Source organism: Populus alba, chromosome 19 (assembly GCF_005239225.2).
Source record: "Populus alba chromosome 19, ASM523922v2, whole genome shotgun sequence".
NCBI lineage: Eukaryota > Viridiplantae > Streptophyta > Magnoliopsida > Malpighiales > Salicaceae > Populus > Populus alba.
In genome coordinates this window covers 22,225,180-22,243,688 of record NC_133302.1, presented here as the reverse complement: position 1 = coordinate 22,243,688, position 18,509 = coordinate 22,225,180, and the positions used below count along the sequence as shown (strand labels likewise).

Here is an 18,509-nt window from a genome sequence, read left to right as displayed (position 1 = left end):
TTACCTGCTTAGCAGAAACTGAAGGGTAAGAACAATCAGGTATAGTTTTGTTCCAGCTAGAAGGAGATTTGTGACGAACAAATTAATTATACTAATAAGTTAGAACATATTTTTATGGATTAAAGGTAATAGGTTTAAGAGGAGTGTTGATTGTGTTACATAAATTTTAATCCAATAATTGAATTAGATTTAGAATTATCCAGAAAATTCTTGGTGCCCGGTTTAGCAAAGGGATGAGCCTGCTTTGTTGTCCTCTATTCGGAAGACGCTCTAAATTAGGCTTTTAAAAATGCTCTTTAGTTAGTTTTGTAATTTTTTTCTGATTTTTTTAGATCTTTTATTTTATTTTAGATTTTATGTTTTTTTTTTTTGTTTATGGATCCTGATTTTATTACACAATGGAGATAGATTTCTGATTTATTTAAAGAGTTTAAAACCTTTTAAGGAAATAGAGTATATTAGATTATTATTCGATCATCAATAAAAGTACGGATTATAGTAATGGTGTCGTAACCTTATTTTCGACTAAAACTCTATCTTTCTATGCTTGTTGTTATTTTTTTTGTGTTTTATTGGGATCCGACTCAATCCTGTAAGTAATTTAGTTATTCACTATTCTAAAACTTCATTTGAGTAAGATTTTATATATATAAAAAAATAAGTTAAAAGTTGATTAAATCAACTTGGTCAAGATTTAAATGATGTAATTCCAATTTTATTTACTAATTGTTTTTTTAATAAATAATATAATTTTAGATCAATCAAGCTAAGATGTAAGTAAGCATACAAGTGTTATAACATTGCTATTAATACCAATCCCATGTATCCACCTCGTCTAGAGTTAATTACTTTTATCACAAGCAGGACTTTAATTCGTATAAAAATGGTCAATCACATCAATAAATTTGACCTTGCCACATATGTGAGATGTGTTGTAAGATATTTCTTTCCGTTTTCGTTTTTGTGTTCCGAAATTAAAAACAGTCATTATATCCACTTCAATTTACACGCAACCCCTCCACTATCTGTGAAGAGAGCTGCTGCTCCATCAATTCATTTCCCATGGTTGTCTAAGAACTTTAAATACAAGCACGTGTTTTGGCTATGCCGGCCATCTATACTTATCAGCAAGGCTTAGCTTTAATGCAATACCACCCATTAATTATCAAGGAGACACTTCTTTAATTTAACGGTAATTCTTTTATAGCTATGTAGATATTCTGAAAAAAATATCATTAAACAAACTACATATGATGCCACTTTAAACGATTTCTTTTATATCATATATGTTTAATGATGTTTATTCAATTATAGATGCTGCAAGTTTATGGATCCTTATGGATCTTTGATGTACCGTGGGGTTAGATAATTTTTTTAAAAAGTTAATAAAAAATATTCAAGTCATAGAAAATTATTTTGTATTTTTATTAAATTCAACTTAAAATCTTTTAATTAGATTTTTTGTCTAGTTAAGGTTTAAAATTAAACAGTATAAAAATTGCTTTCATGTGAACCAATCAAACTTGACTAGTCTAAAAACAACTCATTTGACTAGTAAAAAAAAAACATTAAGTATGAAATTGAGAAAACATAATGAAATTGATATGAAAAAAACCTCATAGCCTAACTTTTTATGTAGCCCGGATTTAGAATCAAATTGTGTGGGAATTTTTTTGATATGACCTGATTGTCATGACCGGTCCAAAGACAACTTGGTTGATCAATAAAAAAAATTATGAAATAAATTGAAAAAAAAAAGATGAAATGGATTAAAAAATAAAAAATTTGACTTGTTTTTTTATTTAACTCGAGTTTAAAATTAACAATGTAAAAGTTATTTTGATATTATTAAATTAAATTGACTGATTTCAAAAATAACTTGGATGACTATAAAAAAAAACTAATGATGAAATTAAAAAAAAAAGACCAACATTAAAATATAAAATGCGGAGAAATGAAAATAAATAGAAGCCCCATGCTTATCCACTCTGATAAGGATAGGATAAGCTCAAAACACACAACAGAAGTGGAGCACATGGTGATTCTCCGTCACTTTCAAGATGTTCATCGTAGCGGACAAATTAACCCTACTTGTCTTTCTTAATTTATGGCCGCCATCTGCTACTGTTCTCAGTGTGGTGATTTGATTGATATTACTTGCATTATTATATATTATTTATTTGTATTTGATTAACATCTCTAATCTAGCCATTAAACATCGCATATAAATCACATGGTTTTCTTAAAAATATCAAGAAATCATAACACTTTTTGAAGTTAATTTCTTGATGATAACTTTTAATCAATCTCTTATGATCCTTTGATATTTTGACTGGAGAAATGTTCGTGATAATCATCCAAGTTGAAAATTAATATCTCAACTGTTAATTTATTTTTAATATTGGTTTGGTGAGACGATGCGTCGAAGAGAGCTATGTCTGTCATTAATCTGTCAAAAACAAACATGGAAAAAATCGAACTGTTTCTGTTAGACAGACGTGTTGCATTACACACCATAGCCGTCCCTCACGAGTTCACAACATCTGTGATTTGACTTCAACGTTCCTGTACAAAGCTCCTGTCTTCTGTCCTGGCCCTCTTCTAGCTACCTATGACTAAAGAAAACTGTGTTCTCGGCTATATTTGCAAGTCACAGCATCATACCATGTATGAACATAGAGGATCTGACAGAAGCATGCCGCTTAGGGCACACAATCCTTGGCGGTTCAGCCACCAATCAATTTCTTGCTGCCGTATGACACTGGGAATTAAGGATTTCCGAAAATCATCTAACATTGTTACCGATGAGGTCTGAATTTATCCCATTTGTTTCTAGGCCAAGCTAATAGTTAGTATATTTGATTAATTCCCCCCTTTTCCATGCATTGAGGTTACAAATTACAGTCACGTTCCTTGAATCTGGATAAGAAATAGCGATTTGCAAGCTTCTGAGACACAGCCACTAGACTGAAATACAAAAAGACAAATCAAGGAATAGAAAAGGCCCATTAATTTAAATTGGCCAGTGCTAATCATGATTAATTAATACCGTGTCTTAACCCTCAAGAAAAGATTAATATTTGAAAAAAGAAAAGAAAAGAAAAGAAGAGGTTAGCCGTAAGTTTTCTTGTTTAAATATTTCCATCACTTGGACCGAAAATCCCATGAAAAGATGGAGGAAACTTCTTCGAAACAGAAGGAGCAGATGATGGCTGGCCGCATCCTTCCTTTTGACTAGCCAAAGTCACAAGCTAAGCAGAGTCCACCTTTTTTCTTTGCGAGACAAATAATTAAAGTAGAAGTAGAAGATGTTGAGACAAAATGTGAAAGGGGGGCATTTACGAAGCCAGATTTCTGGTGAATTGTCGCAGGGAAGCGTGCACCAATAGAAGTAGAGCATCATGGTTTGACCGAGACCAGGAGGTCCATGCCCAGTTCATCCTTGGAAACTTCTCAGCTTGTGTTCATTGAAATGGTAAAGGAACAAGTTCCATCAAAGGTTGCTTTCGAAAAGGTTGCCAGTCTCACCGGGCCACCTAGGCTCGATGGAGACCTGCAGACGTGAATATGGCTCAATTATTCAAACAATCTTCGACGACGGGTCATGTTATACCTTGAAAGTGAATTATACTTTTAATTTGATCGTAAATACACCATTTAACCGTGTTCTTATATAAATTTCCCAGCATAAACAACACTGTTTGAATGTGCAGTCAATTAGGAGTGAGTGGGGCGGCAATGCGTTGAATGTTCTAACGATTGTATGACTTGGAACTGCCACAAACTTATCATTATTTTGATTTTTTTTCATTACAAGCCAAAAGCTCTTGTAATAGTGGAACCTCGCATCAGTGGGCTTCAAAAAGACTCGGTTTTTCTAATCCTTATTGTATTGAGGCCGAAGGGTCTCTCAAGTGAAGTGACAGTTTCTGGTTTTTGCTCCTCGTCCGTAGACAATTTATGCATATGAGTATTCGCTTTGATAACAAAAGTCTTCCTTTTACGACCGTGTAAGCCAGTCCTAAAGCTCCATCGAGGAACTTTCTTTAGGAGGACTTGATCGAGCTTCTCGTTCTATCTCGAGTTCTGTTTCCGAAAGCAGCTGTGAAACACTTGATTCGGCTCAGATATGATCACAGATCACCTCTATGAAATGGAACCGATGGAGATTTAAAAGAGAGAACATAATTGAATTCTTAAGGATAATCAGCTCACCATTCAAAAGAATCCATTAAAGAGATGGGAAAAGATAATTTAGAAACAATCACTCTTCGTTGGGATAAACTGTACTTTATTTTCATTTTGAGAAGTCCTACTTCAGAGTGTTTATTGGCCAACCCGCCATGAATGCATAAGCACTTGATTCATGAACCTCTTTAAGATGTAAGTCTAGATTCAAAGTCACATTATTGTTTCAGTTTAGTTGGATTCGACATCTTGTCCTAATTAAGTCGTTTATTTCGGTTCCAATCATCTTGGTTGATTGATTGATTGATCCCAGGCTTTGTGAGTTTGTCAAAGAGGCATGGAATGATAAGAATGGTTTTTGAAAATATGGAATCGTGAAGTTCTTGGAAATATTTTCCATGCTCGAACCTTGAAGGATGCTAATGGTACTTCTTGTTAAAACTTGGTACGTGCTCCTACACGACTATTGATAGAAAATACATAGGTGATGAGAAAAGATACAGCATTTATCATGTATTCCGGATTTTAAATGATAAAAATATATTTAAATTTTTATAAAGATAAATTTATTTTTATTTTTTCAACTAAATATATTTTTATTCTTTTTTTATTTGTCTCTTTTATTTTAATCACAAACAAACATGTATTTCCTCGTTATCTCCCTCATCTATTATACAAAAAGCAAGTAACCAAACTCCACCTAGATAAATCCAACATTATCATCGTATATATATAAACTAATTGACATCAAGGCCTCATTTCATTTTAGATTGCTACAATATAATAATTTTTTCCCCTTTCACATTGCAAGCCAGTAAGTGCAAATATAGTAGCAAAATAATATTTTCAAAAGATTTATTTAGTATTATCAAACTCGTTAGAGTTAAATTTATTTTTATTTTTATTTTTAATATAGTAAAAAGACTTAATTACTTTTTAAAAGAGAAAAAATTAGCTTGATATCCAGGACTTTTTTATATATTTACTTTTAAACAAAATAATAAAATTACTAAATTATTTTTAAAAGCAAAGAAAACTAAACTTACTATTAGGGGCTTTTTTGTCTTTTCAAAATGAAAATTTCTTTTGTTATTATCACTTGGATTGAGGGGTGATTTGGTAATTTACTAAAACTAAATAATAATAAAAAATAACTGATGAGTGTATTGTATACGTCAGTGTGTGGGCTGAGCCTACGAGCTTCAAGTGGTGTGTGTAATGTTACTCATTGGCCAAACACTTGATGTGGGGGCAATGTTGGAAAATGCTCGGCGTCCCCTCTGTGACTAAGTAATGCATGAGTTCAATAGACAACTAATTTGGTGCTAACAATTTTTTTTTTATTTTCTTTTTTATCTCGATTCTCCCGGCAAATCCTTTAATTTTTAAACACAAGCCCTTTATTCTTCAAATTGAAGACAACTAATGTATTTTTCAATTTTATCCCACTTCAATGTTTTCTTCTGTCAAACTTGATCTTTAATTTTTTTGTATTTTTTTCTTGATTTATTTTTTTTTTCAATTTTGTTCTTCATTCTTTTATTTCATTTAATATTAATGCCAAATTTGGTTTTTATTTTTTTAATTGCTACTTTTTATTCTTTTCTTAATTTATTTTATTTTTCAATTTTATCTTTTATTGTTTTATTTCATTTATGTTTTCTACTGGATTTAGTTCTTATTTATTTAATTGCTATTTGTTTTTTTGGATGATTGTAAATTTTTCTTCATGATATTTTGGTTTTTTTTTTTTTTTCTATAGGATAACCTAGTCTCATGGCTAGAGAGCTACAAGTTTTGAAGATTAGTTTAGTTTGATTTTGGTATTTTTTTTAAATTTTTTTTTAAATATATATTTTTAATTTTTTTAATTTAATGTTGTATTATTCGGTCTTCAGCGTCGTGAGTTTTGGTACTCTCTTTCTTATATTGTTATCTTATATTTCGAGTAGCAAGTTAGTTAAATTAACTTAGGTTGACTCAATATTTTTTTTTAATTTTTTTTTTAATTTTTTTTTTAATGAGAGTCGACCTTCATTATTTTATTCAATTTCTTTTGTACGCTATTTACAAAGTCATCTCGTTCTTATTCAATTTTTGCTTTGTTATCAAATAAGAATTTTAAGACTTTTTAATGATATTCAGATGATATATTTTTATAATATTGGAAAGAATTTACTTTTTTCAATTAGTGATTGATTTGTTTTGTTATTTTTTTTATCATATTATTAAATTAATCGATATTATTAAACCAATTCAATCAATGCCCTAAGTCCTAGATTTTTCTTAATTCTTTAAAAATATTATCATCACCTAAATAATTCTTTTTATATTAAGAAAAATTTAACCTAACTCCTCTTATTTAGTTCAAACAAATCTCATGCACTGCACCCATTATTGGTAAAATAACAAATAAATAAATAAAACACTGAAGGTGCATTGGGCCTCCATGGTTGAGCAAGGACAATGAAAAACGCCCAACTGGCTGAAGTCCATAAAAGAAAGCCCATTTAAGTAAAGTGGGTCATCTTTACATCGGTCTCTAACCACTGCACCATCCAAATATAAAAATTTCTGCTTCCTTTCTCTCGCTCTCTAAACGCAGACCAAAGCCCAAGCCAATCCTTCTCAGCAGCAGCAGCAGACGCAGTAAACCACAAAGGTACTCTCTTTCTTTCTCACTCTCTAGGGTTTATTGAAGCAAAATCCCATAATTTTATGTCTTAGGGTTTCATAATTAGATTCTGTACAGTTTCTATCTCTTATTTTGATTCATGCAATGCAGCAGTCATGGCGGACGAAAGTATCGATGTCAAGGATGAGGTGGCAGAGGTCTGTTTTTCTTCTTTTTTTCTTTGATTAATTAGCGCTGAATTTCTTTTTTTAATTTATTCTGATTTCTTTGTGAGAGCAGCTTGCCCCCTTTGATCCAACAAAGAAGAAGAAGAAGAAGAAGGTGGTGATACAAGATAATGCAGATGAGGCAGTCGATTCCCTGGCTGACAAGACTGAATCTTTGTCAGGTATATTTACTTAAAAGTATTTCTTTTTCTTGCTGAATAGTTGTGCTAAGATTGCCTAATTTTTCTTTCTGGGACTTTTTTGTTCTTTTTGTTGGTTACAGTCTCTGATGGGCTTGAGAGTTCTTTTACTGGTTTGAAAAAGAAGAAGAAGAAACCTGTAAGTTGGTGTGCCCTTTTTCAGTATCATCCGATTTTTTGTGAATCTTTGTGTTGATACGTGGTATGATAATTATAGGTTGAAACCAGTATGTTGGATGAGGAAAGTGGGGATGCAGGAGAAGAATTGGATGGTAAGAAGATTCTCTTTTAAATTTCCTCTTTGCTTAATCTATGTTGACTCTGTTATTTGGATTCTGAGAGAGATGCATTTCTTGGTTTTTTCAGATCATGCAGGAGAGGATGAAAATGGGGAGGGTGCTGACCTGCAGCAGCAGCAACGAAACCCCTGGGATGGGACTGACCGTGATTATGAGTACGAGGAGGTACAGTAAAAAAATTAATTTATGTGGAGTAGCACCAATTGTACAAGGAACTGCATTTTTCTGCTTTCTCTGAACTATAGTTTGTGTAATAGATTGGCTAAAAGATTTGATATTTTGTAATGAGTAATCACATAATCCCTTTGATTGTAGTTACTGTAGGTCTTCCATCCCTGTTATATCTGTGCTCTCTACTTGTTGGCTAAGTGCTTGGTTGAGACATTATGGTTCCCTTATTTTTTATCATATATGTTCTTGGGGAGTAATGAATTTTCTTCTTTCTGTTGTGTCATTGGCAGCTTCTTGGCCGAGTTTTCAACATTCTGCGTGAAAACAATCCTGAGCTTGCTGGTGACAGGCGAAGAACTGTGATGAGGCCTCCTCAAGTTCTTCGTGAGGGAACAAAGAAGACTGTTTTTGTAAATTTCATGGATCTGTGCAGGACGTGAGTTGATGTTGCTCTCCTTTTTGCCTTTCTTCGTAGCTTGTTATCATTTGTTTTTTTTAGTACGCAGCTTCTTGTTTTTGGCATGAATACTGAATGTGAACTTTATCTTTCCATTTTCTTTGGTGGGGGAATTTCAGAATGCATCGGCAGGCAGACCATGTCATGGCTTTCCTCCTTGCTGAGTTGGGTACCAGCGGATCCCTTGATGGGCAACAGAGGTTGGTTGTCAAAGGGAGATTTGCTCCCAAAAATTTTGAAGGGATCCTACGTCGATATATCAGTAAGTATATAACTTTCTCGATTGATTCCTCATATGCTAAGCTTTCCAGAACGAATTGATGGGGCAGGGTTTTTGTTGCCTAACACATTTGAATGTTTTGATGTCATTTTTAGATGAGTATGTCATTTGTCTTGGTTGCAAGAGTCCTGACACCATTTTGTCAAAAGAGAATCGTCTTTTGTTTCTCAGATGCGAGAAGGTAACAGCTGATTATCCTCTTGTCTCTTTATTATGGTTGTTGATAAAGAACCGGGACAAAGAACTAAAGGGATAACAAAAATACTGGATGGTTGGTAGATGCTGATTTGGAAAGAAAATTGTACAACTTTGGTCACTACCTTTAATAGGTATCCAAATTTATCTCTGGCCAAATCCTCTTAAGTTGAGACTTAAGATGATGAGATGTCCATAGCCAGATTTTCCAACCTCATAGGCAGATGTATGACGTACATCCAAGGCCCTCCTAGGCGAGTGCCCTTGTGTTTGCCTACAATGACTGTGGGAAATGTTGGGACCTTGCTTTTTGTGGAGCTTTCTTCTATAGACTTGGCATTTTCTTTTATTTTCCAATCAGTATCTGCATTTTTGGTTGAATCTATTCTTATTATTTACTGTCATTATTCTCCATTCCATGAATTCCTTGTTGCTTTACATGCAACTATCAAGAAGATGCCAGTTTCAGGTTGCTGACTTCTTTGTTGCTTTTATATTTTTGTCCCCATTTCTGCTTTGCTCTTTCTTGCTGATCTTATTAATACTTGTGCAGTGTGGTTCTGGACGATCAGTTGCTCCAATTAAAACTGGTTTTGTTGCTCGTGTTGGCCGCAGAAATACTGGGACATAAGCCTTTAGAAGCCAGGAATTGTGCGAATTAGCCGATAGATCCTTTTTTGTATTTGCTGTCTATCAGCTACTGCTTGCGTGAATCGTGACAAGCTACCTGAAATGCTGTCAATTTATGAAGTATACAGATGTTTCCTAAGATGGCTACGTTGTTTCTGGGACTTTGTACTGGTTTTTAATTTATATTTCAAGAGATGTTTGGATAATTTTCTAGCTCTCAATGAATAGGTCTGAAAAAAGCTGAGGGTTGTTGGGGCATCAGTCTGCCTGGTTTCTACTAGATGGCCTCAAATTTTTTTAATGTAAAAAAAAAAAGGGCGCTTTTAAAAAAGTAGAAAACATTTGAGAGATTTAATTTGATTAAATAAGCTAGGTTAATGATCCAAGACTAGAGATTAAGATATTTTATAAAAAAAAGTTAGTTATGGAATTATTTTAAAAAAAAAAACTATAAAACAAGGGTTAATTAAATAAAATTTTAAAAACATATATAAGAATTAATTGATCAAGAGGAGGAATAAATAATTAACACAAACACAACCTCGATCGGGGTTTGGAAATTAGTTGTGTCTGCATGCATGGTTCAATCAACTACTGAATTGAAACACTCTCCCCCCACACATCAAATTAAGAAGATCTGTATCTCGTGTGTATTAAAAATAAATAAAATAAAATAATTGTTCAACGCATACACGAATATATATAAAAATTAAGGGGGCAAAGGCAGGGAACTTAATTTCTCCGACTGTTCTATGAGTTGGCTGGCTGACCTCGAGGTCTCATTTTTTCCAAGGCAAGTACTCGTCAGAGGCGGCAGAGCTCTGCACCAAAGTGAACAAAAGGAGGGTCAAGGGAGAGGCATGGAGGGGCTGAGGCTGCCGCCGCCGCTACTCTTCTCTATCAATGAAGTGCATGGAGTACTGTCAAATAACAGAACCCCTTGTTTGAGAGAATTTATTTCTGCATGTCCATTCCTCATTAATCATTCACCCAACTGCTGAGTGGAAATCCTACCCCTCTTTCATTCACGCAACAAAATAAATTTGTATTAATGCATGAGCAGCCCAGCCAAAGAATCCAGGGTTTCCCTTTTCTTTTGTTTTATTTTTTTATCACAGCAAAGAGGTTCGAGTTTGAGATAATCTGATCGAGAGGAGCGAACACTAGCATTCATTGAGACAGAACTTCCTAGGTTATAAACCCTTAACTTAAAAGAAAAAATTAAGGTAAATTTTCTACGTACAGAACCAACAAATCAAGGTAGCTGTTTGGAAATTGGAAGGGCTGCCCTGCAGAATTCAGATGTGGCATCGATTTTACTTCTCTTAGTCTTTCAAGACTCTTAGTAGCCAGGCTTCTTCTGGTGGAGTTCGATTAACTTATCACACACGCACTCACAAGCATATCATAACCAATTAAAACTCTTGTTGAGCTCTATAAATAGTCCAGATTTATTGAAGTTTCAATGAAGTAAGAGATAAAATATCAGTTACAAGTGATGGTGGTTGCTGCTTTGACTATTAATTTGAAAAGCAAAGATGGGGCAGAGAAAAAAGGGCTATGATCACTCTCCAATTCAAAAACTTGACAAGGCTGCCATCTCTTTATCATTGCCTCTTGCTGCACTGGTCTTAGAATTTGATCGTGCAATGTCTTAATATATACTCGTGGAACAGAATCAGCATCCTTTCCTCCCTCAAATCGAGCACCTTTGAATGCCCTGACAGGCCCTGCTCGCAGTAGCATTGATGCTAATACGGAGTCCTGATCGACATGGTCCAAAACCAATAATCAAGGGGCTGGGATTGTTAAGAGATGCAATCATGCTAGCTAGTAGTGTCAAAAGACTCGAAACAAATCATTATATACCTCTTTAGGGCTCATTTGATAGAGAATTCGTTTCTGGAACTCCTCCTTTATTATGATACTTGTTGGAGGCTGATCTAGACCCATCCCGTATTCTAAATCAGCTATCTCTCCGTACTCTGATACATCAGGGTCACCCTGCTCGATCCATATATTATGTATATGAATAGAGAGATCAGAAAGGCATGAATTAGGCCCTTTAGATGCTAAAAGGATCTTAGATTAATCTCCAAGGGGTGAACGCATGCAAGATGTCATCAGGAAAGCAAGACAAATTATTATAGATTTTGTAAATTACAAGCAAGCACTAACAATTGTAGTCATCAGAATTGGAAGACATGGAGGATTTGCTGATACAAGCTTCAGCCGGGAAAGACAATTATAGCCTATCAACTGGAACGTGGAATATAGCACAAAACACCTCATGATCTAACTTGATCAAATTATCAAGGCCACTAGCAAAGAAGAGAAGTGATTAAGAAATTTCTTACATCTTTGAAATCTTGATCTGAAGAGAAGCCGTGCTTCAACATGTTGGCAGCAACATAAATAGCAAGATGAATTCTCTTAGGAAATCTGTGTATAGCGTCTGTCAAGCTCAAACCTCCTGCACTATGTCCTACCAATATAACCTACATATATACAGCGAAGCAAGCAAGCATCCCATAAAAATCAATCGCTTATAGTTGACAGAAGCTCTTAGTTAGTTTACCTTTTCATCGTGTGGCAAATTCGACAAGAAGTCGATAAGGGGTGCATCGTACTCATCCAAAGTGAGGATCGTGTTGGGATTGGACTGATCAATACCAGCACTTTTAAGGTCTAGGCATGTGACCTTATAGCCAGATGTTTCCATGAGACACCTGATCTTGTACCAGCACCAGGCTCCATGGCATGCTCCATGGACTAGAACAAAGTGCGGTTTTTGAAGTCCTGCCTCCTCGTTCATTTTAGCCCGCCTCCCACCTCCCCAACTGGAAATTCTCACCTAGCTAGCTACTCTCTAGCAGCGCTTGAATATTCTTGGACTAATTTCCTTCAGCTTCAATTGTTTATTCAATCTTCTTGGTTCTTGTATGATGACTGATTAATGATTGTGTGTTTGTTTTTGTGGTTGAGGTTGGGTTTTGTGTATGAAATCCACCAAAAAAAGCTAGAAAAACTAGTTTTGTGGTTGAGTTTTGTGCATAATTGAATTATACCAACCTTCATCCACAACCACTTGTTTATATTATATATACAAGATGTAGTTGTGTGCCTTGGAGTTGGCATGATGGTATTTAATTAATAGGAGATATGTTCAGTCATTGCAAGTCTTCAGCTTCGCGTCACATGGTTCTTAGAACTGCCCGTATTTAATCAAGGAACTTTTTATTATTATTATTATTATAAACGAAATTGGAGAGATTATATATATTAAGCTAGCCATTTAGTAGATGAAAACCCAGCTAGCATAAGAAGTGAAAAAAAGTAATACAACAATGAAAATGAAAAATGAAGTAACAAGATTGAGAATTATAGCTGAACCTGTTGTTGAAAGAGTGGATTCAAGCTGTTGCTTTGTGCAAATGGATTTGATTAATAACCTCCATTAAACTGTCAAGCTGTGCTTCTAATCTCTCGGTTCCATTAAAGATTACATATACCTTCAGCAACCAGCAATCCAAGGCCTCATACTACCCAGAATACTATTTCTTTGACTAGATAATTTACGAAGACAGGGATAAAGCTCCGACGACTAAGCATTCTCACCAACCCAAACATCATCCAAAATGTTTAGGTTATACTTTCTTCTTATGAATTCTTTTTCTTCCTATCGTTCTTGGTTCCTGTACCCCATTTTTCAAAACCATTTGAATAGAAGGGCTTTTTTTTTTCTTTTTTTCTTTTTTTTTTGCAGTAATAGAAGAGCTACCGTATGTACTTTTTGCTTGTCAAAATGACCACAGCTAAAAAAATCCACGGTTCATAGATAAAGTTTGCCACGTCCTTCGGCATCCAAAGTAAGGACATGTTCTTGTTTGCTTAATCGATTCCTTTAGCAATATCTTCCCATTCAACTACACGTCTTAATTAGAAATAGTTAGATGGTAGTCAAGGAGAAACGAAACAGCAATTCTTATTGCAGGGAAACAACTAGATTTGGTACAAGATTCTGAGGGTTTTTCTATCTATTAAAAAAAGAAGAGAAAAAACAGAGATCGGTGTATAAAATAAATTTGTTTAGAATAATTTGAGATTTTCAAGTACATATGCACGATTATTTCAAATTTAATTGATTATGAAAAATCAAATCATTAATTAAAAATTAAATCCGATGTGCTGCAATTGCTCAAGTGCATTGACTTGTATGGAGATTCATGTGGGAAATCATATTTTAAAAAAGGTAGCCATTATATCCCTTTTTTTTTCCCTCCATTGTTATGTAATATAACTCTTCACATCTCTCTCTCTCTCTGTTGTAGCTGTGGGGTCGTGGTTCTTGTGAGCGGGCAATTTCATCAGATTTGTCTCTATTACTTCCTCCTTTCTTTCTTTTGAAAGTACTGATCACATCCATCACCACTAGTCTGCTACTGCATATGCCCCTAATTATCATCCCTCGAGATTTCCAATACAGCAAACAAGAAAGCCTCTTTCTTTCTCTTCTGTATGCTCTCCATTGTTACAGTCTCTCTGTCTTTTGCTGCTTTGGTTTACTTCTCTTTTCTATGGATTCAGTCTTCTTTTATCCTTTTCAATTTGTATGAGCTGATCATTTATATCATGATGTGTAGTGGTTAATGTGCTAACTAGGTTGTTTGATTTGATCTCTACTTGAAGATTACTAGTTTCTGCCATTAAAAACCAGTGACCCTTTTGAATTTTGCTGCTTCTTTTTTTCACCTCATTACTGAAACAAATGCAATTGTAAAAATTCAATCTTATCTCTCTTTTTCGGTGGAATATTCTAAAGATTCAATCTTTCTATTTCCACTAAAATAAACAAATGTTCGGTCTTGATCCCTTTAAACTACCGAAGAAATCAACAAAACTTATCAATTTTCTTAGTTAGTTCATAAAATTTGTTTTTCTAACCGAAATAGAAACAAAGGAAAAAACCCTTTTGGATTTTGGCATTCGCAATTCTCTGCGTCTAATACTACATGTTGATCTTTTTGTTTGTATTTGGTGTTTTTGGCGTCAAATAAGGGCATATTTCAATTGATGTTACAGAGTTTAGTGATTTTCAAACAAAGGAGCTGTACTTCTTGTCGGTATGATTTTTTTTTCAAAACATTATCTTTTCAAATTCCTTTTTTTTTAAATCATTTTGGATTAACACCCACTTATTATTCAAGTCGGCTCGTATATCCTTCGTTATCTTTGGTTAAAGTGTATTTCAAAATGCGATACAAATTATATATATTTTTAATTATTTAAAAATTTTGATTTAAAATAATTTTTTATTTTTTTTAATTATTTTGATATATTAATATAAAAATAATTTTCTTTTATTTTAATATATTTTTAAACAAAAAGTATTTTAAACTCTTATCTAACAACAATTTCAAATACCAATAAAAATAGAATGCGGTAGAATATATTTGTCATATATATATATATATATATATATATATATATAGTTAGATAATTTTTTTAAATTACATGAGATATTAAATTGATATTTTTTAAAGTGTATTTTAATTGTTTTAATAAAAAAAAATTAATTAAAAAACATTTGTAGAAATATTAACAAGTGGCGGCACTTTGTGTTTTAGAACTACGTTGTTTTGTTTTGGGGGGATTAGTTGTTAAGATATTTGTTCACCATGAAGACTATATGTAATAGCTATCTTTACAACTGTGTGGCAGGTTTGTTGATAAATACCACATCAGCTTATTTTGGACCGCCGCATCATTCCCTTCAACGTCCGAAATGGCTTCTCCGATGGTAAGAACAGATTTTCTTTTTCCAATAGTTTTAGCAAACAATTGATTTCCTATGTTCGACCTCGGTGATGGGCTCTAGTTTTGCAGTCTCATCTGTTCCGCTGAATGTTCTCATCATTCTAAGAAATTTAGTGCGAGTTGGTTTTGTAACTGGTGCTCTTTTTATGAATTTCAGGTCCCGTCTAAGAATTTCAAGAGACTGCAATCAAGAAAATCACATTCCTGGTGGTGGGATAGTCATATGAGTCCGAAAAATTCCAAGTGGCATTCTGAGAATCTTGAGGGTGAGCTACTGATTTCTCGCTGTCCCTTTTCATTCAAGGACTTGTTGGTAGAACAGAAATGTGCATGAATCAAATGTGAAATAGGAACAGATTATCAAATAAGGGTGTCTTGCCGCGTCTTTGGAATCGCAAATTTAAGTAAAAATGCTCCTCGGAGACAAGATAAATGCGTTAAAAGGACATGCATGGTCAATACTGTTGTCTGGTGCCCATATTTGGGGTCTGCCTCTATTTTACCACTCCAAAAGAATAGTGGTTAGAGTATCCTCTAGTTAAAGATAGCCATTTGCTCCTGATGAATTTTTATTTTTTTATTTTGTTTCCGACATGGGAATACCCTGAGTGATTGCCATGGTCAATCCGGAAACCCCCCGAGTTTTTGTAACAGGAGTTGTTTTCTCTGAACTTTGTATTTTGCATCACAAAACAGTGAGTTCCTGTGATCATGTAAACGATCCTTGACTGCAGAGATGGACCAGAGCGTTAAGCAGATGCTGAAGCTAATTGAAGAGGATGGAGACTCATTTGCTAAAAAGGCTGAGATGTATTATCAGAAGAGACCAGAATTGATTTCTCATGTAGAGGAGTTCTACCGCATGTACCGATCTCTGGCAGAACGTTATGATCACGTGACAGAGGAATTAAGGAAGAGCATTCCATCAGATCTCCAGTCTCCGGTCTCTGGAATTCCTGACGTTATCTTTGAACCACCTTCTCCTGCTCGTGAACAAAAACCAAGCCGTCTTAAATCTGGTCCTCGAGCTGCTGGTTTTGATTTCTTTTTGGGCTCTTGTGGCAGTAGCGATCATCACCATAAAGAAGTAGACGAAGTATCCTCGTTGACGGATTCAGAATCAGAATCTGATGATTCTTCAGTAAACAATTACTCAGGTCTATCTGGGAATAGTGGTGGCCAAGGACTGTCCCGGAGAATAATTGATTTAGAAATTGAGCTTCGTGAAACAAAAGAAAAGCTACGGATGCAGCAAGATGAGAGTGTTGATGGCTCATTTAGGGGTGTCAGAAATGAAGATTCTGAGGATTTTCTTGCAGAAATTACAGGGTGTGAGCGAGATCTGACAATTGCAAATGAGGAGTTACGGCTGTCAGAAGAAGAGGTTACTCGATTGAATACTGAGCTTCAAAAATACAAGTCATCTGAAGTCTCTGATGGTTTGCAGTCTGAGTTCGCATCACCAGCTGAGAGCAAGGTCACAACCAGGGAGGTTGAGCTGGAATTTGAGGTAAATCAAGCTTCTCATCTTCAACAAAGGATTGGTGGGTCGGAAGCTGAAACTCTGGACTCCAATGTTAAGATTCAAGCACTAATGGAAGAACTCAGGATTGCTAAAGAGAGGCTTCATGTTTCAGAGAAAGAAATAACTACTTTGAAAAAACAACTTGAGGGTGGTGGGCCATCTGAGAAAATCAATAATTTGCAAGATCAACTTGCGTTGGCTCACAAGGAGATAAACACGTTGAAAAACAAGCTCAACGCAGAAAAAAGGGAGGTCTCCAAGCTGCAAGAAAGAACTGCGAGGCTGAAAACTAATCTGTCAGACCGGGATCGTGAGGTGAGAGATCTTAAAATAGCAGTGTCTGATGCTGAGCTGAAGATCTTTCCAGAAAAGGCACAGATCAAGGGTGAAATATCTAAATTGATAGAGGAAAGGACATGCTTGGAGGAGCGGCTGAAAGAACAGGAATCACGTTGCCGTTTTTTAGAGGATGGTATAAGGATGTTCCCGGCTGAGAAGACAGAAATGCAGGAAACACCTGAACGTGAAATTCAGATGTTAAAGGAAGACACTGCTGAGCGAGACAGTCGCATAAAATCTGAGAGAGATGAGCTTAATGAGAAATCTATTACACATAAAGCAGAGCTAACTTCTAGAGACAACCGGGTCAATCAAATGGATGAGCATCTGCAACAATTACACATGGAGCAAGTCAAGCTACTTGCCGGGGAAGAAGAGGCACGTAAACTAATGGATGAGTTAAGATCAAAAGCTAAGGACTTGGAGGGAGAAGTTGAGAGGCAAAGAATTTTAATCCTGGAAGGAGCAGAAGAGAAACGTGAGGTAATAAGGCAACTGTGTCTCACTCTTGAACATTACAGGAACGGTTATCATACTCTACGACAGGCTTTCGCGGGGCACAAGGGAGTTCCAGTTTTGGCAACGTAAGAAGTTAGGTTGTGGCTGCAACTCAACTGCAAATCTGATAGTGCTGCAGTGCGAGAGCGAGCTCGGTCAGGTACTCAGTAGTGTAACAATGTATTTTCTCTTTTCTGTCATGCCTCGTGTTTGAGCTGAGTGATGCCCGGGTTTTACCATTGTTGGTTAGTAGTCCTGTGGCATTTCTTTGGTCTGTATAGCAAACATCACAAGAAGAACTTATGTATTGGGGGTTCTTGAGGCCATAAAAATAATTCCTCGAACATAAAACTAGATGAAGATTCTTGCAGTCAGACTCTTACCGAACCTATTCCTGATAGCAATGTTTCTTTGCCGGTGTTTAAATGGGTTTGTCTTAATTTACCTGTACTTCGAATAGATGAAATGAAAGCTTTTCTTTTTCTGCAAAATTTCTTAATTTACCTGTACTAGGTAGACAGTAAAGAGAAACAAGTGTTGGCAGCCATGAGTGGTGGAGTGTTAGGCTTTTCACTATTTGACTTTCCCGGCAGAATGGGAAGCACAAAGCAATTCCTGACAGTGTGCTGTGTGATTGAGCAATGAAAAAGCTAAAGACTCGCTTGAAAACTTTATGACTTCTTTGAAGCCTGCCTTCTCAGATCACAACCACAAAGCTAAACACACTCTCATTTCATGCCCACAAAGCTATTGTTTTGGCTTTTCAAACCTTGTTTTTATTCCATGTGATGCAATGAAAAAGATTATTTTATTTGTCGGCAAGGCTTTTTAAGTCATGTAAAGGAGTCTTTATAATATTTTATTTCAGTCCTTGTGATTTCTAAAAAGAATTATCTTAGACCACCCCGTGTTTTATTTTAGTTTACAAATTAATTCTTCTTTTAAATTTTCTGGTCCTTGTACTTTATAAAAATTACAATTTAGCCCTCCAATGAGAACCCTTTCTACAATTACATCCTTGCATGGTTACTCATTAAGTATTTCATTACATAGCTTATATATACATAAT

General features: G+C 35.0%; 3 protein-coding genes across 6 annotated transcripts; 2 read left to right on the top strand and 1 right to left on the bottom strand.

Moving 5' to 3' along the window:
* Positions 1–6,740: 6,740 nt before the first annotated feature.
* Positions 6,741–9,467, top strand: LOC118044226 (eukaryotic translation initiation factor 2 subunit beta). 2 transcript variants are annotated; one of them, XM_035052439.2, is made up of 10 exons: positions 6,741–6,850; positions 6,974–7,020; positions 7,103–7,211; positions 7,313–7,368; positions 7,447–7,501; positions 7,596–7,693; positions 7,990–8,135; positions 8,276–8,418; positions 8,532–8,617; positions 9,185–9,467. In XM_035052439.2, exons 2-10 carry the CDS (start codon positions 6,979–6,981, stop codon positions 9,260–9,262), a joined length of 813 nt encoding a protein of 270 aa, XP_034908330.1. In that variant the 5' UTR covers positions 6,741–6,850; positions 6,974–6,978; the 3' UTR covers positions 9,263–9,467. The 2 variants fall into 2 exon arrangements, with proteins under 2 accessions (XP_034908330.1, XP_034908331.1); XM_035052440.2 differs by having other exon boundaries at positions 6,763–6,850; positions 6,977–7,020.
* Positions 9,468–10,685: 1,218 nt separating this feature from the next.
* Positions 10,686–12,983, bottom strand: LOC118044222 (methylesterase 17). Of its 2 annotated transcripts, XM_073406989.1 has the most exons (5): positions 12,655–12,983; positions 11,840–12,210; positions 11,619–11,759; positions 11,131–11,265; positions 10,686–11,025 (listed from the first exon to the last, which is right to left on the bottom strand). In XM_073406989.1, exons 2-5 carry the CDS (start codon positions 12,074–12,076, stop codon positions 10,747–10,749), a joined length of 792 nt encoding a protein of 263 aa, XP_073263090.1. In that variant the 5' UTR covers positions 12,077–12,210; positions 12,655–12,983; the 3' UTR covers positions 10,686–10,746. The 2 variants fall into 2 exon arrangements, with proteins under 2 accessions (XP_073263090.1, XP_034908321.1); XM_035052430.2 differs by lacking the exon at positions 12,655–12,983 and having other exon boundaries at positions 11,840–12,335.
* Positions 12,984–13,616: 633 nt separating this feature from the next.
* On the top strand, positions 13,617–17,931 carry LOC118044220 (protein NETWORKED 4B). Of its 2 annotated transcripts, XM_035052426.2 has the most exons (4): positions 13,617–13,777; positions 14,983–15,061; positions 15,236–15,344; positions 15,813–17,931. In XM_035052426.2, the coding sequence occupies exons 1-4, from the start codon at positions 13,710–13,712 to the stop codon at positions 17,528–17,530; spliced, it is 1,974 nt and encodes a 657-aa protein (XP_034908317.1). In that variant the 5' UTR covers positions 13,617–13,709; the 3' UTR covers positions 17,531–17,931. The 2 variants fall into 2 exon arrangements, with proteins under 2 accessions (XP_034908317.1, XP_073263089.1); XM_073406988.1 differs by lacking the exon at positions 13,617–13,777 and having other exon boundaries at positions 15,029–15,061; positions 15,775–17,931.
* The last annotated feature ends 578 nt before the right edge of the window (positions 17,932–18,509 follow it).